Source organism: Malus sylvestris, chromosome 6 (genome assembly GCF_916048215.2).
Source record: "Malus sylvestris chromosome 6, drMalSylv7.2, whole genome shotgun sequence".
NCBI lineage: Eukaryota > Viridiplantae > Streptophyta > Magnoliopsida > Rosales > Rosaceae > Malus > Malus sylvestris.
Window position 1 is genome coordinate 30,311,960 of NC_062265.1, and position 23,801 is coordinate 30,335,760.

At 37.6% G+C, this 23,801-nt stretch overlaps 6 protein-coding genes across 8 annotated transcripts in view; 2 read left to right on the forward strand and 4 right to left on the reverse strand.

Annotated features, from left to right (window-relative positions):
• Positions 1-599, forward strand: part of LOC126626200 (serine/threonine-protein kinase STY13-like) — a 74,402-nt gene extending 73,803 nt beyond the window's left edge. For both annotated transcript variants that reach the window (XM_050295438.1, XM_050295436.1), the window contains one exon: positions 53-599. In XM_050295438.1, the coding sequence (XP_050151395.1) occupies positions 53-259 (207 nt within the window). In that variant the 3' untranslated portion in view covers positions 260-599. The remainder of the gene's footprint in view (positions 1-52) is intronic.
• A 2,348-nt stretch (positions 600-2,947) lies between these two features.
• LOC126626213 (bidirectional sugar transporter SWEET5-like) lies at positions 2,948-5,220 on the reverse strand. Of its 2 annotated transcripts, none has more exons than XM_050295451.1 (6): positions 5,113-5,220; positions 4,677-4,713; positions 4,364-4,580; positions 3,927-4,088; positions 3,531-3,650; positions 2,948-3,375 (listed from the first exon to the last, which is right to left on the reverse strand). In XM_050295451.1, the coding sequence occupies exons 1-6, from the start codon at positions 5,153-5,155 to the stop codon at positions 3,244-3,246; spliced, it is 711 nt and encodes a 236-aa protein (XP_050151408.1). In that variant the 5' UTR covers positions 5,156-5,220; the 3' UTR covers positions 2,948-3,243. The 2 variants fall into 2 exon arrangements, with proteins under 2 accessions (XP_050151408.1, XP_050151409.1); XM_050295452.1 differs by having other exon boundaries at positions 4,972-5,185.
• Positions 5,221-6,790: 1,570 nt separating this feature from the next.
• Positions 6,791-10,568, forward strand: LOC126625606 (putative RING-H2 finger protein ATL21C). Its single transcript, XM_050294656.1, has 2 exons — positions 6,791-7,003; positions 9,770-10,568. Exons 1-2 carry the CDS (start codon positions 6,791-6,793, stop codon positions 10,457-10,459), a joined length of 903 nt encoding a protein of 300 aa, XP_050150613.1. The 3' UTR covers positions 10,460-10,568.
• Positions 10,569-11,369: 801 nt separating this feature from the next.
• LOC126626216 (protein DELETION OF SUV3 SUPPRESSOR 1(I)-like) lies at positions 11,370-12,672 on the reverse strand. Its single transcript, XM_050295455.1, has 3 exons — positions 12,511-12,672; positions 12,311-12,421; positions 11,370-11,699 (listed from the first exon to the last, which is right to left on the reverse strand). Exons 2-3 carry the CDS (start codon positions 12,399-12,401, stop codon positions 11,563-11,565), a joined length of 228 nt encoding a protein of 75 aa, XP_050151412.1. The 5' UTR covers positions 12,402-12,421; positions 12,511-12,672; the 3' UTR covers positions 11,370-11,562.
• Positions 12,673-13,142: 470 nt separating this feature from the next.
• LOC126626214 (U-box domain-containing protein 19-like) lies at positions 13,143-15,531 on the reverse strand. The gene has a single exon (XM_050295453.1). The coding sequence runs from the start codon at positions 15,390-15,392 to the stop codon at positions 13,329-13,331; it is 2,064 nt and encodes a 687-aa protein (XP_050151410.1). The 5' UTR covers positions 15,393-15,531; the 3' UTR covers positions 13,143-13,328.
• A 2,957-nt stretch (positions 15,532-18,488) lies between these two features.
• Positions 18,489-21,974, reverse strand: LOC126626217 (aldehyde dehydrogenase family 2 member B4, mitochondrial-like). Its single transcript, XM_050295456.1, has 11 exons — positions 21,707-21,974; positions 21,284-21,400; positions 20,989-21,131; positions 20,686-20,839; positions 20,362-20,591; positions 20,080-20,169; positions 19,823-19,996; positions 19,596-19,733; positions 19,347-19,484; positions 19,196-19,257; positions 18,489-19,104 (listed from the first exon to the last, which is right to left on the reverse strand). The coding sequence occupies exons 1-11, from the start codon at positions 21,804-21,806 to the stop codon at positions 18,831-18,833; spliced, it is 1,620 nt and encodes a 539-aa protein (XP_050151413.1). The 5' UTR covers positions 21,807-21,974; the 3' UTR covers positions 18,489-18,830.
• Between the last annotated feature and the right edge of the window lie 1,827 nt (positions 21,975-23,801).

Here is a 23,801-nt window from a genome sequence, read left to right on the forward strand (position 1 = left end):
TTTTGTGTTGCTTGAAATTAATCCTTTTATTTACGCCTCTTTGCAATTACAGAATTTGAGACCGGAGATACCAAGATGTTGTCCAAGTGCGCTTGCAAACGTAATGAAGCGATGCTGGGATGCGAATCCAGACAAGCGGCCTGAGATGGATGAGGTAGTCACAATGTTGGAGGCGATCGACACATCGAAAGGCGGAGGTATGATCCCTCAAGATCAGTCTCAGGGCTGTCTTTGCTTTCGAAAGAAAAGAGGACCGTGAAGATTTATTCATTGAAAGACCAATTGGGATATGATTGTTTTTAAGATCAAAAGAGTCCAATTTGTACTTAAGATAGCAAACAGAAGAAAAGATATCTGGAAAATCAAAAGGAGATGAACAGAAAGGTGGTGGAAGGTAATGGCTTCCGGGTATACATTGACGAGCAATGCTATTTCTCTTATTATCTTGGAGGATGTAAAGCTTTTATTTAATATTGTTCCCATTTTTTTTCCTTTTCCTTAAAACGAATGTGTATTAATTTGACTGGCACTACCAGCTTCTTGTAAGATCCATTATATACTAGTTATATTGTCATGAATTTATGATTAAATTAACCATATTTCTGTATCTATTTAATTTGATTGACATTGTGTATGATAGACATTCTTCGAGACCCTCGCAAAGCCGGGAACTTTGTTTGTGGATGCAAATTTCCCTCCCTCTTCTCCTTTGGCGAAAATGCACCTGCAAAATAATAACATCTAAGATCAAGGCCAAGAGAAGTTAGCTTTTTGGTGGAGAAATTGGACTATATATAGGACTATATATAGGGTGTGGCCAGCCCTATTTGGAGAATAAGGACCGGCCACTTATGGTGGTATTTTGAATATAATTGCAAGATATTATGTGAAATAATATCTTACAATTAATTTGGTAATTAATCCTAAATTGAATAGGAAAATTGGGAGTTATCTTTTGAGTGAAGATTTGACGAGGAATGATGAGAGGGATTAAAATAAATACCATCTTTGACTCTTTCTTGATTGAGTCTTGTTCACTTGAGGTCGCCTTTAATTTCTGTTGTGTACTCTTTTGATGAATTATTTTGGTAATTGACTGCAGGAAAGTGTTCGTCCCAAAAAAAAAACAAAGAAAAAAAATCAGCACAGTGAATTGAGAAATAGATCTTTTTATATAACCACCATTGCAAATTACAATTTACAATTCAAAATTTGAGAACAAATAAAGGAATAAATGAATAAAAAGCTCAAGAATTAGTTGGTCCTACAAAAAGATAAAGAATATTGAAGCAAGAAGCTCCCTAATCCCTATCATTTCTTCTAAATATCAGAGAGTTGGAACTTGTTTTATTGGTTTTTCTTCCTCTTCCCAATTGGTGGTCTGGTAGTAGGTTGCATATAGAATGAACTGCACCAGGCCAGACAATGATCCCAAACTCATGTTTTTCAAGCCAAGCCCACCCGGATACTTCGGAAGGCAGACTTAGCTTCATTTAAGCAAGTTGACTTTACTTTTGGATTGAGTGGAGCTCCAGACGAAATTCTTATTCAACCTGTCAAGTTGATCACAAATGATAGGTGGTAACTTCACTATCTGCATAGTATATACTGGGATTACGGAGGTGACAGATTGAACAAGAGTGGCCCGACTAGTTCTAAATTCACCTTCCAGGCAGAAAGTTGAGTTTGAACTTCTCTACCAGGCTTTTGTAGGTGTTTTTGTGATGCGAAAATGAATGAGCGGAACTCCCAAATACTTCCCCAAATCATCAGTTAGAGGGGAACCACAAATGCGACTAGGAACAAAAGCCATTCCACGATTAATATTAGCAGGGCAATAAATTCTAGAGTTTTCATAACTTATTTGCTGCCCAGAAGCCAAGCAAAATTTATCAAAGACAATGCTTGATTAGAATTGGAGTGGGGTAAAAAAACAATAAGAGTGGTCTTATTTCAAAGCACATTCTAAATTTTCATATAAAAATAAATAAATAAATGTTATTTTTACTATGTATTTGTACCATCATTTGTATGAACTCACAAGTATTGGTGGGCCTACCTCTATTAGGGAGATTGTACAAATAAATGGCAAATGTGTAACAGTTTAGTGGCCAACAATAAAAAATCTCAAAACATTCGCATAATTTTTTGTGAATACGGTAACTTCTGTTAACACCGGTATGGTTGAGACTTGAGATTGTTTCTAAGATGAATGGTGGAGATTAGTTAGTTAATTATCAAGTTAGTTACTCTAACAGCATTGCTTTAGTGTGTAACAGTTTAGTGGCAAACAATAAAAATAATCCTCAAAACATTCACATAATTTTTTGTGAATACGGTAACTTCTGATAACAGTTGTATGGTTGAGATTGTTTCTAAGATGAATGATGGGGATTAGTTGGTTAATTATCAAGTTAGTTACTCTAACAGCATTGCTTTGGAGCTAAGCAACTACTCTTTGTACAAAATAGGGTATGAGAGATCAGTGTAATTCTAAGAAGAATATTCAGTTGTGATAATTCAGGCTATATATACAGCTCTCTCTCTCTCTCTCTCTCTCTCTCTCTCCATTTTTTCTTTTCTCAGTTCAATACATTCAACATGGTTTATGGAGAAGCACCTCTAGAAAGTATTTCCAAACGAGTTAAAGATAAATGAGGTAGTCTTCATCTTACAGGCCTTTGACGTATCGAAAGGTTGGAGCTATGATATCTCAAGATTACCAAAAAAAAAAAAAGAACATTTAAGTGACTCATTGAAAGATGCTATTTGAAACTACTGTTTGAAACATTTTTAGTTATCTTAAAACATTTCCAAACGGATCCTAACAATTTCAAGTTTGCGAAGTACAACCGTTATATATAATTATGGAGCATAAAAGCTTGTGTTTTAGTTTTTCTGAAGAACAAAAATTGGATAAAACTTATTTCAGAAAGGAAGCATCAACTGAGCTAATTTGAGGGTTCAAATTAATAGAACCACTAATATGCAAATGACATTGATTACCTCAACTGATACAGTTAATTGCAGCGGTAATCTATCTTTCTATCTCATGACTAACTTACAACAAACAATACAGGCAAATACCTACAAAAATTGAGGAAATGGCTCAAGAACTAAACTAGTTGGCCATAAAAAATAAAACAAAAAACAAATATTGATGCATGTCAACTAGTTTCTCTCTAAACAACCGACCTACTTAATGGAACAAAATTTTGTTGTTGTTTGTCAATTAATTACTTTCTAAACATTAGACACTTGGACCTCTGACCGCGGCCTGTCATTCTCGTCGTCTTCCCATCGAGTGGTTCTGTAGAATGTGGCGTACAAAATGAGCTGCACTGCGCCGGAAATCGTTCCCAAACCGTTTGGAAGCTACCAAAGTTATTCAAACAAATATGTTAGAAACTTAAATATAAGTTTTTGATTATTTTTTTATATATTTGTATAGGAGAAGTTCTTTGATTTATTACTTGGCCCTCATATCGTCAATTAATATGCGTTGAAACTTAATTCGGTTTATAAATTACCAGAATATTGGCATCGAATTTAAGGAGTGAGTAGACCAGCCAAACAACCCCATTGAAGAAGTTAGCAAGTGACAGGTAAAATGGCATATACTTCACGCTCTTTGTCTTGATCACCATACGCTGCCAAACAACCCCATTGAAGAAGTTAGCAAATATATGTAATTTATTTACTCATAGATCAATGAAGTGGAGAGAAACTTGGGTAGGGTAACAACAGTCATGCACTCTCACAAAGTAACAGGTCTCATTGTATTTGGCTGTGTTCTGGTCTTATGTGATACAATTATCAACGAACACCATCACAGCCTTTCTGCTCTACTTAAGGTTTTTTCTAATGACGAGATTCAATATTAATTGAGGGTGCTTAGTAATTAATAGAAATATATATATACATACCATGACTGTCAAGGGTGATAAATACATAAGGATGTTGAAGATAATGCAGATGATTCCAACTACCAAAGACCGGTGTCTAGTTGTATGGAAAATGTACATGGTAACCAAAACCACAATAACAAAGAAGATAACTTCAACCACAAGTGCTTTAAAGATCGTTAGCTGAAATCCAAGAAAAGGAAAGAAAAAAAATTAGGTTATAAGTTTTACCGCAATAACAAAGAAGATAACTTGAATAACAAAGAAGCATTAATACTCAATTAATTAATTTAACAACGTAACGTTTTGGTACACAAAACTAACTCACTGTTAGTATGCTTTTAAATAGAGGTGAATCGTATCATTGTACGTAAAACCTACCTGTATTCGGGAGCATATCAACAAGTGCGTCAATTTTTTATTGTACGGAAAAGCTACACGTTGCAATACATACTTACGCGTTGTGAGCCTAGAGAAAAGATGAGGAAGACGAGAATGTAGACTAGTTCGATGACAACTCCAGCGCCATTGATTGATACCACAAGAATGCTGTCAGGATGGACAAAGGGCATGCCGTAGAAGACCCATAAGGCACAATTCAGCAATGTTACTACGTAGGGATCCGGCTTGAAATCTGATACTGTTTTTTGCTTTACTATTCTATAAAATGTTGGTCTGCGATGTTTAATTCATTAATCAACACAGTTATATATTAATTAGTTTTGTTATTTCAAAGAATTAAGAGAGAGAGAAAGAGAGAGAGAGAATTACATTGGGGACAGAAACATGATCAAAGAGATGATATTTCCTGGATACAAGGGATAAATGGAACAAGAAAAGCATTAGAGATGTAGGATTTAATTAAAAAAAAAATGTAAAAGAAAAGAAATACTCGAAGAACATAACCTAGATTAAAGAAGATTATGTTTGGATAATTTTTTGTCAGAAGATAACACATTCACACAAAAATCAACCTGATTATTATTTTTAGATGGGCACGTAATATAAACAGTGTTATCAAAATGTAGAGAACATTTCCGATGTATTTCTTTCAAATAATACATACAATATATGCATGCTTCTTTGATTCTTTGTCAGGTCGTCCCATGCAATGAACTCGATACATCACGATTGATAACGCAAAAACGAAAAATGAAAATTGTACAAGTAAGAGGTAAAACACAGCACCGATCACAATTTCACTGACCGATAATGCCAAAAACCGTTCTGACTAAGCCTATGTCCACCATTTATACGTTGAGTGCTAGCTTTAATTACTAAACATCTTAATGAATCCAAATCTTGATTATTTAAAGGGTCAACCTGGCCATCCTATATGAATGGATGCATGAAGTTTTGGTCCACTAAAACCGGAGGGTCTCTAAATCTCTTGACTAAATTTTCGTCCTTAGTTTTCTAATCAACAGCAATTAATATTTTCTTTTGTTAATTAATTAACGGTTCTGGATAATTCACCGTTAAATTAGGATTGGCATGAGTGTGGCGATTCATCTTCTCACTGTATATCTGTTTTCCATATGGTGTATAGTGGCCATGAATTAGGGTTCCACAAAAAAGGGAAAACACAAAACCCCCTATTTCAGGTAGAGTATATGTTGAGAATGAATCCCACATTGATGAGAGAAGACACCTTGCATGAGCTTGTAAGAGGTTAGGCTACTCCTCATATTGCCAATTGGTTTTATGGTGGAATCTCAACTTTCTTCATGGTATCAGAGCAGGTTGTCCCACGTGTGAAGTCAAACGGTCACACGCGTTCCACTTCATCTCGTTGTGTTGTCCACGTGTTAGGTTTGAAAATTTGCGTTGAGAATGAATCTCACATTGATGAGAGGAGAGACCTTGCACGAGATTATAAGAGGCTGGGGTACTCCCCATATTGCCAATTGGTTTTATGGTGGAACCTTAACTTTCTTCATGGTATCAGAGCAGGTTGTCTCACATGTGAAGTCAAACGATCACACGCGCTCCAAATCTCTTCTACTTTTCTCCCCTCCTCTCTCACTTTCCTTTATGGCTTTCTCTCTCTACAAAAATGCTCTTCTACATTTCTCCTCTCCTCCTTTGGCTTTCTCTCTCTACAAAAAAGGCTTCATGGTAGTAGGATTATCTCCCTTCCAAATCTCTTCTACTTTTCTTCCCTCCTCTCTCACTTTCCTCTTTGACTTTCTCTCTATACCAAAAAATCAACACAAGATGTTGACGTGATTTAATTGTGAACGTTCAAATAAATTGTAAGAGAGGAGAATGAGAATTTGGAGGAGAAAGAATCTTATTCTAACTTCATGTTGGTTTTTCATTTTCAATATCAACGTGCATAAATTTTTTCTGTTCTCGGAATTCAAATTTGGACCATACTTTTAACATTTAGATAGAACATAGTTACCACGTCTACGCTAAATGTTAATTAGTTGGTATACATGCACAATGTGTTACTTACGAGTCTGTCTGACTTCTATTCTTTCCCCTTAATCAAGGATACAGAATGTTAATTAGTTGGTATGTTAATTAATCCTACTTACTTTTTTCAAAAGTAAAAACTATAACAATCTCTCGTCTGTAAAATTTGAACCTAGAACGTTTTTCCATAAAATAAAGGCTAGATGTCACTAATCAAATGTCCATCGGCCCTAACAGAACCTTATATACTTGGTGCTTGGACTACAATTTGACAGTTCACATGAATTCTATAAGACCCATTTGTCATGTTATCAGACAGTTTAAGATTGATTTATGGCCTTAAAGTCTTGAGGATAATTACGGGCATAATAGTCATTGTGTGGTGAAAAATCTTGTTAATGTGAGAGCTTTGCATTGCATTGTAGCCACAATCTGAAGATATTTTGATGAAGACCTAGGGCATCATGGAGCACTATACAGGGAAGAGTATGGGCAAAGGAGATAACCCCAACAACTTCAATAAAAATCAAGATTATTCAATCTCTCTCACAAAAGCCTCCTATGAGCAAATCTCTCAAGGTCCCTCAAAGAGCAAACCTCTAAAAGAAAGCAAGCTTTCCTCAAAGCATTTCAAAGAGAAGAAGTACCATTCCTTCTCCAAGTCTCTGTCGAATCAAGTAGTTTCCGCGAAGACGTATCATATCTTCTCTAAGCTCTCTCTCTCAAAATTCAAAGCAAGCCTTCTTTGGCAAAGCTCTTGATTTAATTTGCTTTCTCTTGTTATCTAGCTTCTCATTTTCAAGTTCCCCTTGTAATAACTATGTCTTTCAATATAATTTCTCTCTTTGAATCATTTTTGTGACTTGGTTTCCTACAATACAAGAAAAACTGAAGTCCTTAGCATTCAAGGCAAAAAGAACTCAAAGTTGAGCCTCCCCACTCAATTACACAATCTTTTGATTAGGAGTCAATTAGGTGCAATTTTCTAGTACCTGAGATCTGTCTACTAGCGGCCTCTAATAGTGACACACCCACATTATCGCGATCTACACTGTCTATTTATTTTCCGGGCTCGAACTCTTGGTTTTTTAAGCTTTACATTTTAATCAACCTTCTAGTTTTGGAAACAAACATAGTAGTGTGATATACAATTTTTTCTATTGATCCTTGTCAACCTTTTCATTTTTGCATGTAATTATCAACCCACTGTCACGCATGAGCTGTACCCGGATGATTTAAAGTTTTGATACATCCTGCATGATTAAATATGATTACTTGAGAAACATTATTAATAAACTAGATTAAAAGTTAAAAGTAAGATGTTTATTTTTTATTTTTTGAACAAAAGTAAGATGTATATCTAATTCCCCAACCGCCACAAATTAATTATTGCTTCCCGGACTAAGTTGGGCTGACAAGTTTGCATTACTGAACCTCCTCGATTAATTTTTTAGAAAAATTAATGAAAATGGTTTGAAAACTTTGAGTTTTAATAATAAGGACAAAATAAAGGGTAAAGTGAATAGTACCAGGTTTGACTTTTTAGTGTAAAAATATGATTTTTCGTTAAAGTGAACAGTACCGTGGGCTTTTCGTTAAAACTCCCTTAATTCTTTTTGTATGTAGGTGTCATGACAAAATCAATTGAAGTATAGGATAGATTCTGGTGGTTGACATCATAATTTAATTATGAGTAATAACATGGTCAGCTGGAATGTAGTTCTCTAGAATATGAGAAATGCTAGGTAAACTAATGTTTATATTAAATTTGCAAATTAAAAGATATGTCACCAATAAGAAAATAGTTTCCCTAGTATTACCCTAAAAATATATATTATCAAACAAACTTGATAATGCCCTAAACTGATTGTGATTAGAAAGAAAATATATTTCAATTATTATGGGAACTAACTATGCACAATCCTTTTCGCCTTTTCCACCACCAATTGGAAACCTAAACCTGTTTGGTCTTAGTATTTTGATGAGCCAAATCACAAAATAATGCACCCTAGCTACTAATTCGACTGAGTTTAGGGTGTGATCTGAGCATGAGGTGATAATGGATTTCTCACCCTCTTAACTTATCTCTCATCAATTAGTATTTTAATGCTTTACTTAATCACAAGCTCATGATACAAAATTTAGAAATAATAAGCAATTTGTTTAGCAAACTCAAGTCTTGTACAAGTTTGATTATACAAACATCGTTTTAAGAAAATCCAATTAGTTGATGAGCAAAATCTAATTTTTTTTGCGTTTGTTTAAATCAATCGGATCAATGATAAGTTATCATCAAGAAATATGAAGAGTCATTTCTTTATACATGCAAGTCACAATAGATATAAATGCAAAATTAAGTCTCCAAAACCATTATGATAAAAGTTTCTGGACATATTTCGAACTGTAATTAGGATTTAGCATTCTTGTCCCGACTTAAATATAAAGTATTAAGGGGTGGGCATACGGGTCTTTGGAATCGTGAATTCGGACCGTATAACCAAGCCCAATGTAAAACCATCCGTTTCTTACTTTTGATTTTCAAAATGATCAGAGTTGGACCCAATTTGTATAAAACCGATTCTAAAATTGAGTTCATATTTCTTATGTGCGGGTAACTTGGCTCGGACCGTTTGAGGATTGTCTTAGCACTTGTCATTTTATTAGTGATTCACAGTGATAAAATTTCTTTCTTTCAAACATTTGTTGGTATTGACTTTGTTAGACTAATTCTCTCGCAACAGAACACACATAGATTGTTTTGTATTGTTATTTTGTCATACGACATATGATTGAAAACAGATTCGTCGACCCGTAAAAACCGAACCGTATCAAACAGACCCAAATAAGCCGGTTCCATTAATAAACATACATTGTTTCACTCTGCAAATTTCCCAGACAAGGCCAAGCCGCCGGGCCCTCAACTTTTATGCTGTTTCCACTCTCTCTGCCTCTCTCTCAATCAGAGAACTTAACCAAATTTTCAATCTTTTTAAACCGTAGATTACTTCTTATTTTGGACTAATCCGCTCGATTAGTCTAAACTTTGATTAAAACCTTTCTGCCTCAATTCTCAAGAGTCAAATGTGTCGTTTTCTGTTCCTTTATAAAAAAAGAAAAAAGAAATATTATGATTACTGATAAGGCCCTGAATCTGTATCCTCCCTCTATCTGTAACTTAATAGTTAATAGCACAAAGGGGCAGAAGCAGCCCACTTGTAACTACAAAGCTGCCACATAATTCAACCAAAACTCAAATCCCAAGACATGTTAAGCTTCTGTTCTTTCCTTCTGTTTCAGTTACCAGCCTGTTCAAAGCTGCGTTTTTTCCAGATAAGATCAGTGGTTTAGATGCATGAGGTGGCCTTCAAAAGCTTCTGGGCTCGTGTAGGATTGCTTCTCTAGAAAGCACTTCTGCTAGAAGTGCGTTGGAATTTTTTTATTAGAAATCCGAATGCGTGCTTTCTAGAAAATCACTTGGAACCTCGCCTGAAGAAGCATTTGGTAATTGGTGGGAGCTGAGTTTTTCTGTCAAAAGCAGTCAGAAGCGCTTTTGGCCATTCCAGGAGCTTACAGCTGATTGGGTTTTGTGTTGTATAGGTTTTGAGGTAAAAACAATCTTCTGGGATTTTAGTGTGCTAATAAAAGATCAAATATTTCTGGGGTTTTGTACAATTTCTAGGGTTATGGCAATGGAGATTTTAATCTCTGTGATCCTACTGTTCGTGGGGATTGTTGTTTTAGTAGTAATTCATGTTTGTATTGTTGGGAGAGCATTCAACAGAGCCAATAATCAAGGTGTTAATCTGGTTCAAAGAAGCAGCATTTTGGGGATCAAAAGGATGTCCAACGAGGAACTCAACATGCTTCCTTGCTTCGACTACACGGCAGAAGAGAAAGGGACTACTACTAGCCCTGGGGATTGTGCAGTTTGCTTGGAAAGTTTCAAGGGAGGTGAAAAGTGCAGGTTGTTGCCAAATTGCAAGCACAGCTTCCATGCTCAATGCATAGATTCATGGCTGCTCAAGACTCCGGTTTGTCCGGTGTGTCGGACTTGTGCTAAAACTCCGAAGATTGATGTGAGTTTGGGAGGGGAAAGCAGCGTTTCGGGTGATTATCGAATTGAAATAACGTAGAAGGCAGGTTTTTTATGTTTTGTTTTCATTGTTAATGGTGATGTTTTTGTAAAAAGTTTCTTGCTTGCATATCCCTTTTCCTAAAGAACTCAATGCTGGTTCTGCTTAACGTGATTATATACCAAGTGATTTATATTTGGAATAAGCCGACAAGCTGATAGAGATTTGAAGCCACAATAGGTTGCAAATCCTCGACGGTTGCCTTGCATTATGGGGCAAAAGAACAAGTTTTGCCCCGTTGTTATTCCTAAGCCTCGGGGACTTGCATAAACGGAGACACCAAGCTGACGGTATTTCAAATCAATAATGCGATCTCACGTTGTTAAAACATATGAGGATGCATGATAGGGTTGGACAGCGCCACCTTAGCTTCAATAATACGATCTCGCGCTGTTAAAACATGAGGATGCGTGATAGGGTTGGGATAGCGCCACCTTAGCTTCTCCGTTTCATGCATTTAAAACAATCACTATGTGCAAGCCATGAAGACCCAAAGCGATGAGTTAATTTGGAAGAAGCACGACGATCAAACCAATCAGTCAAGTACACAGCTACGAAGATATGTGATGACCGTTTCTTCCTTCTTGGTGGAATAGGCACGTCGTCGGACCTTAATGGCGGGTTTTCAGACAACATGAAGTTCCGGGTAAGAAAGCGTATTCCCATACCAACCCCTTCATGATCACGCTACAGATACAAAAGCACCGTATTTTCAACTCACGAAGACCAGGAATGAAATGACAGATCCTAACATGTTAGCTTCCAAAGCTTCGGGTATTCACACGTAAATCCCCTCTACTTTTAACTCTACGAAACACAGAATGCAACGCGTTCTCGAGATTTCACATACACATAGACAAGCTTATTCTAATCAAAACTCAAACTTTGTGATTCTAAGCAAAACTCAAACTTAGCTCAAACAACAAAATCTTGAGGCTTTAACACAAAAGAGCATTGGAAAGGTGAACAAGGCTTTACGTCTGTTAACAGTAAGCTACCGTTTTGAAACAAAATATAACAAGAAAATCCATCTCAACGAAAACTAACTAGGTAACAATGCAAAGATGCACAAAACAAAGAAAACCTCAGACGTAGTCTGCATACTAAGCTGAACTCTTCTCAGTATTGTTCTCAAGTTCCCTCCTCAGCTGCAGGGAGAAGTCATCGTTAACATCGTCATCATCCCAGTCGTCTTCCCACTGCTGTGTCACTTCCTTGCCTTCCTCTTTGTCCTCCCATTCTGTCATTGTTCATAAACAAAACAAGACGAAGTTAGAACGAGGCATAACTCCTACCTGATCAGCATTGCAAGCATACACACAGCAGTATGAACCATAAGTAAAAGCAATGCAGGTTCTCTAAACCTAAACCCGTTATGCAGAGCAGCACCGTGCTTACGCAAATGAAATTTACAAGACAATACCGAACACAACTAGAACAGCTCAATCTCCAAAGTAGTGAACCAAAATTCGACAAGCATGAGATCTAAAACAAATGTACCCTATTTGAATTCTTCGTCAAATTAACGAATTACCGAACTACAATGGCTCACTATCCGAAATGGCGAAACAAAATAACCAAATTCAACATCAAAAAATGAACTTCAACAGTTTTAGCATACTTGAGGATCAAAACTAAGAGACCCAGAAACTTAAATCCACCAACTAAATCGCTAATGCAAGCTGAGACATTGCAAAAAACTCCAAATCAATTCAAAAACACATGCAATAACAGTCATGTTCAAAAATTTCCAATCGATTGAAACCCTCAGAATTAAATAGCACAAATTGAGAATGAACTGAAATTAAGGCTAAACAATTGACCCACGTATTGAAGTGCAAAATTAAATACCTTCGTTGACATCAAACTCCTCGAACTCGTCGTCGTCTTCGAACAGATCCATCTTCGCGACCTCCGTCACCGCCTGGGGCTCCGCCGCCATCTCAGTTCTCCAAGCGCGAACTAACACAACAAAAATCCGATTCAGCTTTCAAATTCCGCGAAATCAGAATACACAACATACAGAAAATTAAAGGACAAGTAGAACTTACACAAAGAGAGAGAGAGAGAGAGAGAGAGAGAGAGAGAGAGATCGGAGAATCTGAAAAATTGGGAATTAGGGATTTTACGTCGGAACCTTCTGGGTTTTTACGGTGAAGTCTCAACAGTCGAAGAGCTTAAAGCCTAAGGTGAGCTCTAAACGGCGACGTATTGGGGGGGGGGGGGATGTCGGTTTCAGCTCTTCCCAACCTTGTTGAAACATGATGTTACATTAGATCCGAGTGGGTTGGGCTCTCTAAGGTTAAGTCTTGGGCCCATTTATTTGGGCTTGTTAATACTTAGGGCAATGTTTGGGGAAAATCCAAAGTGAGTGGGCCCATCCTAACTTATTAGCAGCAACGCTAAATTTACATTAAGAGGTGGGAGAATATATTTGTTGCGAACTCACCATTCACAAGATTAGAACTTAAAATTTGAAGAATATCAGTAGATCGTAGTACTAAATGGCAGCTATGCTTCCAATATAGTTTGTCAAGCTGGTGATCATGTTGACCAGCGGTATTGTGCTCTCTCCTTTCGTCGCCCTTGATTATTATGTTATCGATGTTTAGTATTTGATCAATTTCACAATTGGGATTTGATTTTCGTCTCATCATTTATATATTGTAAAACAAATCCTATCTTCCACCACAAGAAAAACCAAATTCAACTGTATGCAATGATACACAAGCAACATGGTCACATATGGCTACTTGAAAAAAAAAATTGAGCTGATTTCTTTAAGAATCAGAGAGTAAAAAGCCTAACTAAAAAAAATCATATTTACACCATATCTATGAATGTATTTTACATGCAAAATCGAGATGAATCACCGTTCCTGGACGCCTTGTTTGCGCCTAACTGCAGAACTCATCCATCTTGATGTACTAGTTTCACGAAAGTCATGGAGAATTTTGATGAGGGAGCGCGATTTCTTGATCGCATAAGATGTTCCATCCGTCAAGAGCGAAAAGAGTCTAGGCATTAGTGATGATTCCGTTGCCAAAACAGCAACAACTTCCTCCCCGCCATTGATGCACAAAGACAGCAGTGTTGAAACACAATACTCTCTTGCTTTTGGGGATGTCGAAGTTTGAAGGATGCGGATGATCAATTGCAAATCAATGGCGTGGAGGATTTCGTGTGATCCTACGACATTTTCAGCCAAAATTGCAAGAACTGATAATGCATCATCAACGAGCTGATCAGGGTTTTGTGACGAAGAAGATATTATGTCAACTAGCAGTGGAACAATGCCCGCGTCCAGCACTTTTTGTTGATTCCTAGCAAGGAGGATCAGCCCGAAAATCGCAACCACGGAGTTCTTTTTCCCGCACGTATTTCCTTCCCTGATCAGCTCCACAAGAGCTGGGATGGCCTCAGGCATTTCTCCGATTAGTTTCCGAGACTCCCGCATCGAAGAGAGGTAAAACATCGTTGCAGCTGCGCTTTGTCGGGCTTCTAAACTCAACCCATTTTTAAGAACAGCAACAACTGATGGTAGGCCTCCCCATGACATTATCAATTTCATTCCGCTTGCGTATTTCGCGAGCTTCAACAAGGCTGCAATTGCATTCCCTTGCGTGGATGCATCAGCGGAATTCAGTAGCCTCAGCAGAGGAGGGATACAGCCAGCCTTGATCAAACAAGACCTATTGAAAATGTTTGATTTGCCTAGCAATCGAATCTCATAAGCGGCCTTGTTTTGCTGTTCGCTTGTTCCGCAAGCAAGCCTTCCGCTGAGAAATCTCGACAGAAACCTCATTGCGTGTTTAGCAACCGGGCTACCAGGTGCGATCGTTTTTTCCTTGTCGGCGCTTTTCCTTCCTGGCCTGCCGAGAGAAATGCCGTTGTATTCACAAAGGTTTTTTATCAGCCTTCGGAGAACCGAATTCGGTACCAACTCTGTGTTTGTGATCATCTCTCCTGTTTTGGGGCAGAGCATGTGTCCGTCGTCGAGCCATTTTTGAATCGAATTTCGATCGTACGTCTGACCTGTAGATACAGTCACCGGATCAAGCATTAGCTCAAGAGAAATCGGGCACCTGAAATCTTCAGGGTTTAAGCAACGAAACATCTCCACGTCGCACCTGGAATCGATTTGATTCGCGGGGTTTTGATGATCCAATGTTTCGAAAATCAGCCCCCTGCTGTAGCTCATGAACCCCACCAAGCTACTCAGAAAAGGAACATCCATCTCCTCCTGATCGAAACGCTTGATAGCAATTTGTTCTTCCAAGAATTTGATCTCCGTGTTGCACTCGCTCCAGCTTTTAATTCGAAGGTAATCGAGGACCCGCTTTACGGCAATCAAATCGGGCTCGATTCCCTTTTCGAATTGGTTCAGAATCGCAAGCAATCGTTTCGAAGCCAATCTGTCACCCGCATGGAGCTCTAAGTTGGCCTTCCACGATTGCTTCGACACCAATTCAACCAATTCCTTAACTTCATCGCCAACATCGATCACTTTCAACGGCAGAACATCGAGAGCCGTCGCCACAGCTCGAATCAGAAACCAAAATTGAGTCGCAAGAAACTCGCATTTCGTCAGCATCAAAACTCGACCACCTTCCCTCGTGCAATCCTCCAATAAAAACCGAATTTTCTGGAAGACGAAATGAAGCTCGGAGAGGCAGACGACAACAGACGATTTCGGAAGAACCGAATTGCATTCACGTACCTCCTCAAAGAACATGAGAAGAACACGAACCTGCCGAATTGCTTCCCGGCTGTTCCTCCATTGCGTCGCACAGCATTTCGATTGGAAACTGCAGATGGTGTGGGAGAGAGCGATCAGAGACTCGAGAAGGGTCTCCAGAGAAATAAATTCGCAAGGTCGCACCGCCGGAAACGTGAGAATCCGGCGGTCGCTGCTGTCGAATTTCGGGTTCATCGATGCAATTGTATGCGGAAAAACAGAGGATCTCTGTTTTTGCTCTGTTTTTGGGACATAGACTTGGAGTAGAATTCGAGTCGGAAGAGAAGTGTTTCTCTGCTTTGGCTCTGTTTTTGTTCACGGAATTAATGGGAGGAGGGGTAGCAAGCGTTGCTGCAATATAGGGAGATAACGGGCACGTGGCGGGATATTAGGAGTCCACGTTCCTAGGTTGACTCGGAGTGCACTTCACTGGATAGGCCTACATGGACACGTGGAGAGGTGGGGTTGGCTGATGCGGCTTCATGGATACTCGTCAATGATGATTCAGTGTACTGTTTCGCGTCTACGGACAGTTTATCGTCGGCCGGAGAGTGATATCTGTGGGGACCACCAAGCCGACTTGGACACGTGGAAGTAGTTGACGTGTTGCGGTGGCAGCGGGGCACACAGAGGAACACTTGTGTGTGTTTCCTGTGTTTTACGAGTCAAAGTGGGTTTTGATTAGAGAGACTAATAGACGATTAATTAATAGAAAATTAGAGTTTAAAAGCTTGGCAAAGTTCATGTTCATACAGACCAGAATTTTGAGTTAAACATCGATTGAATTGTAATGGTTTTGTTGGCCCACGTTTATGTGTCAAATGGTTCAATCGCGGGTGCATTTCTTCTGTTTCAATTATGTTTTATGCCTTTTGTTTCGTATAACGATATTCGTAATACGAATAATTTGATTAAAGTTACGTTTCTATTCATAATTCTCACGTTTTAAATTGTGTATGAGCTTCTTAAAATATTTTATATCTTATAATACTTCTTCGCTTTGAATGAAACATATTCTCCAACAATAAACATACGTGGTGTACTTGATGTCGAGAAAATACTTAACTATTTTAATCGATATTGATTAATGTATTAGAAAGAGATTAACTTAAACAATGTTTAAGATTGATGAAACTGCTTAGGAGTAGTGGTGTAGTATTCAGAGTAGGATTTTATTTTCTCATATTCTCTTCCCTCTTCTCATACTTTCACTCTGTGTTTGTTTCTCTATAAAGAAATCAACACAAAATATTAACGTGACTTAATCGTAATGTTCAAATATGGGGGGAGTAAAAGAAAAGAGAATCTTAGTCGGTAGATCCTAGCAATTTCATCAGTTTTATTCCTTGAGCAATTTGATCACTTAAGCAATAAGTTATTACATAAATAATGAGTACGTTTCGCTAATCAAATTCTTGTTTGTGGCCACACATCCTTTTAATTAATTTGTAAGTATCTTCTAAACTTTTCCATCTGGAACTAATGATGATTTGACAAGTGGACCAACCATATTGCGACAAATTGAACGCGCCTGTTGTCTCTGCACTGCAATAATTTTGGAGATACTATAAAACGCGTTCACTTGGTTTTGGTTTATCCTGTGATTGTGATTGGGATATTCCAAAAAAAATAAAATTTTACTCTTTGATGCTTTTCTCCATGGAAAGAGGTTTTTTTTTGCCATGGAGTGATGCCTTCGGCCTGCCAGTCACTGTTTTGCAAAATAGTTAGGTCTACAAAGCTAAGTAATTATTCGATTACGTGATGTTATTATTTTACTGTTATTATGCATGTCGTTGTTGATTACTATTATAGTTTAGATTAATGAGTAATGGGATATCAATTTTGTCGTTCCTTTGTATTATGGAAATTGATAACAATTACGGTGGTGCTATAAAGCTAGAAGAATAAAGAATTTAGTGAGATAAATGAATTAAGAATAAAGAATTTAGTGAGATAAATGAATTAATTTCATTAAGAGATAGAAGTTGCATAATAAAAGGCATTGTTGCATGGATATATCGAGCCAGTTAATTGTAATCATTTTTAATTAATTACATTCAGTTACGAATTGACCATCTCATCTACTGTTATCAATGGAGAGGATCTTATAAGCTTATATGTAAATTCTCATTTCTACCTAGCACGAAGCTTTTTGGAAGCTCACTGGCTTCGGATTTCATTGGAACTCCGAAGTTAAGCGAGTTCGCACGAGAGCATTCCCAGGATGCGTGACCCACTGGAAAGTTCTCGTGTGAGTTCCTAAAAACAAAACCGTGAAGGCGTGGTCGAGGCCCAAAACGGACAATATCGTGCTACGCGGAGTCAAGCCAGGGATGTGGTGGGGCCTGGGACCGGGATGTGACAATATATACTTTAGTGTGTAGTCTATATAATAGACAAAAAAATGTGTAAGAAGAATTATTTTGAATGAAACTAGCCCAGTAAGTATTTATCACAACTAAATATATCAAAGTTACTACAACAATTGTGATGTCATTTTGTTCAAGATTATTTTTCTTTGAGATAGTGGGGTTTATACCAGTTTCAACCAATTTTTTTAAGATTGTCTTTACTTTTACTTTCAGTGTTTTACTTTGTGCTAGTTGTGTGGTTGTAATTGAGATATCAAGTTTTTTTTTTATCTTCTTCGTGTGTTTAAATCTAAATGTATGTGAAATTCGGTGATTCATTGTAATTTTGTTAGTTTGCAATTGCGAAGCTTATTGAGTTCCTGCCAGACAAATTTTACAAATACAAAAGTTAAACTTAAATTTTTGCATACAATACATATGTAGTAAAAAAAAAAAAAAAAAGCCATTTGATTTTAGGGTATTTTTTAGGGAGTTTTAACGAAAAGCTCGCAGTACTGTTCACTTTAAAGAAAAACCACATTTTTACACTAAAAAGTCAAATTTGTACTATTCACTTTACCCTTTATCTTGTCCTTACCGTTAAAACTTAAAGTTTTCAAATCATTTTCATTAGTTTTCTTTATTTTTTAGCTAGCCCACCTATAAAATATTTTCTGGCCCTTGATTGCCAAACTGTGTTTTTTCCAAAGAAATTACCCTTTATCTTTCACCGGCTTAACTTTTTTGGACATAAGATACATGCGAATTTTAAGCCCATGCTTCCTAGTTTGATCCTACTTCTAGTATATATAATAAAATTGAAAATCTTTGTTTATGGACTTGGGATATTATCACCAACTTGGTTGGCTGCAACGCAATGGCAACAAAATTGAAAAATCTAAAACCAACTTGGTGCAAGATTGTAAATCTGTCTTGGTTATTTGTAATTTGCAATTTTATAATAGAGACTCAAACTGTTCACAATGTAGAAGGTTCAGGTCATAGAAAATGTCTTGAAGTAAAACTAAATCTGTGTAAGATAGACGTTTACCCGACCTTCGCAAAGCGAGGAGTCTCATTAGCTTGCGGTCGCTTGGTTTACAAAAATCACTAAAATTTAGAAGGATGAAACTTTTGAAGCATTCCCACAAAACAGTATAACATCTTTCTATCACCACAAACTCGTCAACTTCTTTCGATTACGGATTACAGACAGACTTTTTGTATCTTTATTATTTGAAACCACACAGATCGGAGCATATGGTTCGGTCGAGAGATTTTACAGCCATGCCGGATTCTTCAAAGGAGTGACAACAGCCTTCACCTGCAAGTAGTTGTGAAGGCTGTAGATTCCCTTTTCTCTGCCTATTCCACTCATCTTGTATCCGCCAAAAGGAATCGCAGCATCAAACACGTCGAAGCAGTTCACCCAGACTGTCCCAGCCCTCAATGCCCGTGTCAAGTAGTTGGCGGTGTTAATGTTCTTTGTGAATACTCCGGCAGCTAGACCATAGCGCGTTGCGTTTGCCCTTCGTACCACTTCATCGAGCTCCCTGGTACAAAATGTGGAATTTTTAGGCATGTAGAATATTACAACTTTTGCAGAATGCAAGGAGTTGATGCAGTGTGAGGTTTTTAACTCACTTGAATTTCAAAATCGACTGCACTGGGCCGAAGATCTCATCCTGTGCGATCAACATATCGTCCTGATTGAAATGAACAGCAATCGTGTTACGTGAAACGATATTTCAAGAGTACAGGTTGAAGGCTAACTTTGGACGAGGAAATAATATACCTCAACGTTTGAGAAAACGGTAGGCTGGATGAAGTATCCCTTGGAGCCCAATCTTTCGCCTCCACATTCAAGGGTAGCATTGCTATCAATGCCAGATCTTATGTATCGAAGTACCTTCTCAAACTGCTCGTTGTCGATCTGTCAATTGTCGAAATGATCAGAAGCATCACTTAAAAACTTACATTCTTTATGTCACACATGAGTACATGAAACGAATAGAACATCGTTGAAATGCAAGTATGTGAGTACCTGAGGGCCTTGTTCGACACCCTTCTTAAAGGGATCGCCAACAACACGTTTCACAGCGCGTGCCTTTGCTTTCTCTATGAACTCATCATACACACGCTCATGTACAAAAGTACGAGACCCAGCACAGCAACATTGCCCCTGAGTGTCATCCAAGCATTCATTAATGATGTGTTTTGAACTTCTGATTACTACAGAACCCGGCCTCGTGGAAAACTAATTGAACCAACCTGGTTAAAGAAGAGAGCAAAGTGTGCAAGCTCCACAGCATGATTAATGTCAGCGTCCTCACATATAATGAAAGGTGATTTCCCGCCGAGCTCTAATGTTACTGGCTTAAGATTGCTTCTTGCAGCCAATTCAAGAATAATCTTTCCAGTATCAGTTGATCCGGTGAAAGCTACCTGAAAAGGAACGCGGTAATGGTTTTAAGTAGCCTGCATATCCAGTGTACAGGGAAAAAGAAGGACAAATGTGCTCCAAATACCTTGTCCACATCCATATGACTGGCAAGAGCAGCACCAGCAGTTGGCCCATCTCCAGAAACTACGTTTAGAACACCCGGAGGAAGACCAGCCTGTCACAGATGAAGCTGAGTAATATTAGAACATGAACAACGACGGAAAAGAAATAAAGAATGTACACGCTTCATGTTGATGCAGAATAAAAAGTTAATTATACTATAGATTAATTTTTACATATTTCGCTTGGCACATAGATGTTTACGCGTGAGGGAGAGTGAGCAGCTCGACAGGCGTCACAGGCCTACCTCTTGGAATAGCTTTGCCACATAGAGGGCAGTCAGAGGCGTCTGCTCAGCGCTCTTTAGGACAATAGTATTACCACAAGCCAGTGCAGGCCCAACTTTCCAGGCAAACATGAGTAAAGGAAAGTTCCACGGAATAATCTGTCCTGCAACACCGATTGGTTCGTGCAGCGTTTGCACGTGATAAGGTCCATCAGCCGGAACAGTTAGACCATGGATTTTGTCTGCCCATCCTGGATAATTTGAGGAAGAAATCGTAAGTAAAAGCAATGTGACAAATAAAAATGGATTTTGTCTGCCCATCCTGGATAATTTCAGTGTTCTCACCGGCATAGTAGTGAAACAGACGAGCCAACATTGGTAGTTCGGCTGTCAGAGCTTGCTCATAAGTCTTCCCGTTATTCCATGTCTCTAGAGCTGCAAGCTCTTCACTGTTTTTCTCAACCAAATCAGCAAAGCGTAGTAATATCCGTGATCTTTCCTGATTAAACAATAAAAAGACGAAGTCTCAATGACGATGCACATCAATATCCTGACAATTTACATCCCTCATATGCTAATCCAGCAGGAAAGCGCAACAGAAAAATGTACTACAAAATATAGACCAATGCGAAGTTCGATAGTTCTTACATAAGCGCTCATCTTCGGCCATGGCCCCTCATCAAATGCCTTGCGAGCAGCAGCTACTGCACGGTTAATATCTTCTGCGTCGCCCTCAGCCACATGAGCAATCACTTCACCTGTACGAGGGTCGTATGCCGGAAATGTTTTTCCTGACACAAAAGAATTTCAAACATTAGCTCCATAAGATGTTATCTTTTCGGCAGTCTTCATCTTTTTGCAAGTTCCGTTTACTCACACAGTTTTTGCAAAACAAAAGCGACCGTATGCAGATTTCTTGGACTCGTACGAAGAAAAGGATTACCTGATGCAGCGTCGACGAATTTCCCATTGATTAGGTGCTGAGTGTGACTTATTTGAACAGGTGGAATGATTAACTCCTCAGTTGCTGCAGCAGTGCTAAACCTGCTAACTCTTCTCCCTGGAGGGTCATGGGAGGAGTATTATCCGTCGTATTAAATCACGAAAATTGAAAACTCCATGAATCTTTGGCTGTATGATGGCTCCACCATCATTCAAAAATTCCAGAGAGAGAGAGATACACACACACACGCATACACACACACCCCAAATCACATACAGAAAATTACTTGCACATGTTGTTAGAACATAAAAACCATGGAATCGAATGAAGAAAACCCATGAAAGATTACCAGAAGAACAAGCGAAACAACGCTGTAAAAAGGTAAAAAGTAGGAAAAGGACAAAGGTGGGAAGAAGGTGTCACCTCCAGAGCGAAGCAGAGAAGCTGCAGACCCGGAAGAAGAAGAAGGAGAAGCGGCTGAGAGGGAGCGAGAGAGTAAGGAGGAGAGTCTCCGAGCTGCCATAACCACCCACAGATGCTGAGTGAGAAGAATACGTCAAAACCCAAAAGCCTTATCTTTTGAATTGTGATTCCAACCTTACAGAAAAACAGAGTCCTCTCTGTTCCAACTCAAAAGTTTCTCAGAAGATAAAAAGTCTCCCTACCACCCCTCTAACCCACTGAGCGACACTGTGGCACAATGACGTTGGTATAACGCCAAAATCCAAATCAAATTTAAAATTAGGAAATAGTTATAAAATAGCAAAATAAATTGACTGAAAACCAAAAAGAGTAAGTACGATCAATACTTGTCTGCTGAATTTTCAGCAACCGCCGTTTTTTTCATTCAATCAGATTTGAACAGGTGTTTAGTTTACGTTTATAATTTTAATTATTTAAATACGTGTCTAAATTTGATTAGATAAAGTAGGAGTGATTATTGAATTTTTAGCAGCTAAGTATTTGAGAAATGCTAATTTGAGACTCTATATTTTTTGTACAATTTTTAAAATGTTAACACGAGAATTGACGTTAATTTGTGCATTTGGCTATCGATTCTATATAGAAACAATAATTCATAGGATGTTGTTGGACGATGATTTTTCAGAGTTGAAATAAAGCTAGAATTTAGTTCCAGTTAATCAATACATGCATATCCATATGTTAATGTCTCTATCTCTCTCTTCTTTGGAAAATAAAACTAAATTCTAAAGTGGACACTCCAAAAAGACAAAGAGCCTCCAAAGCCACGCATCCACGATAGACTTATCAATTAAGATCATCTCCAAGGACCAAACGTGATTTTTGTCCATGTTTTAGTTCTCTAAATATTTGTGTGTGAACAATTTTTTTATTATTTTTTATTAAGGAGTGTGATTAGTTTTTAAATTTTTTAAAAAGAGTATGAGATAATGATGATGAGATTTCTTAATAAAAGCATATTTTTCTTAATATTACATAATTACCATTTTACCCTCTTTATGTAAATATTGTATATCAAAAGTGGGGGTAAAATAGGAAAAATGAGGATATGATTGTTATTTGTCAAAAGGTACAAAATTGCTATTTTTCCCTCCTCATATCAACATTGTGTATTCAAAAGTGAGGGCAAAATTGGAAAAAATGGGGCAAAAAGTTGACAAGCCCTCTTCTCTTAATGGAATAGAAGAATAGATAATCTGATTTTCTTTAGTCTTTTGCTTGGAGACTGATTTCATTTAATTTTGAAGCTAAATGTGACTTGTAACCCTTGACTAGTACACACTAATTCATAAGGAAAAATACGAAGGAAAGGGCGTTCTGAGGCTAAATTGTGTGGATTCATCAGACACCCATATATTAATTTACTCTCTCAACAGTATGATTTTTCGTGAATTCTCTGTACCTTACAGTTCAATGTCAACTCTCGTGCCAACATATAAAACTCTGTCACCTCACAATTCACAATTTTAACTTCAATTCCAGTGCCAAAATTATAAAACATTGTACAAAAAACATGAAATAACAAATAATCTATAAAGATTCCCACTTGTAAAAGAACTCTTTAGCATTTCTCATTTATAAAATAAATAAATAAAGTCTAGTTTATTTAATATTCTTCTCATCACCCACCCAAATAAGTTTGTTGGTGTCTTTTCCCACATGCACGAATTTCATGAATCCAAACTTTATTGGGGTTTAGAAAGATACACAAGTATACTGTTCTCTTGGTTTCCATCTGTCATCTTGGAGTATGCCCCTTTGTTTCGTTTAAATTGGATTTACGAGTAATGTATGTAGAATAAAAAAATACATGTGTTCATCTAATTCATCATGTGGCTTCGAATTTAGATGCTTATGAGAAAATACAATGCTTTATTCAATTTAATTAAGCTACAAGTTTGTCGTAAAAGATGTATTAATTATGAATGAAACTTATTCTTTCTAAATTTATGGTTCGTTTGGAAGTATTTTTAAATGATTGAAAACTCTTTTATAGAAAATGTTCTAGGATTCATTTGCATTTTAATTAAAGATT

Coding starts and splice junctions, on each gene's coding strand:
- LOC126626213 (XM_050295451.1), bottom strand. CDS start 5,155: ATGGTGGACATAGGCTTAGTCAGAACGGTTTTTGGCATTATCG. Junction 4,581..4,676: donor ATCATGTTTCTGTCCCCAAT/GTAATTCTCTCT, acceptor TAAACATCGCAG/ACCAACATTTTATAGAATAG. Junction 3,651..3,926: donor TATCACCCTTGACAGTCATG/GTATGTATATAT, acceptor GTTGTTTGGCAG/CGTATGGTGATCAAGACAAA.
- LOC126625606 (XM_050294656.1), top strand. CDS start 6,791: ATGGAGCACTATACAGGGAAGAGTATGGGCAAAGGAGATAACCCCAAC. Junction 7,004..9,769: donor CCAAGTCTCTGTCGAATCAA/GTAGTTTCCGCG, acceptor TTTTTTTATTAG/AAATCCGAATGCGTGCTTTC.
- LOC126626216 (XM_050295455.1), bottom strand. CDS start 12,401: ATGGCGGCGGAGCCCCAGGCGGTGACGGAGGTCGCGAAGATGGATCTG. Junction 11,700..12,310: donor GGAGTTTGATGTCAACGAAG/GTATTTAATTTT, acceptor GAACAATGACAG/AATGGGAGGACAAAGAGGAA.
- LOC126626214 (XM_050295453.1), bottom strand. CDS start 15,392: ATGAACCCGAAATTCGACAGCAGCGACCGCCGGATTCTCACGTTTCCG.
- LOC126626217 (XM_050295456.1), bottom strand. CDS start 21,806: ATGGCAGCTCGGAGACTCTCCTCCTTACTCTCTCGCTCCCTCTCAGCC. Junction 21,401..21,706: donor TTCTCTGCTTCGCTCTGGAG/GTGACACCTTCT, acceptor ATGACCCTCCAG/GGAGAAGAGTTAGCAGGTTT. Junction 19,485..19,595: donor GTGTCGAACAAGGCCCTCAG/GTACTCACATAC, acceptor GACAATTGACAG/ATCGACAACGAGCAGTTTGA.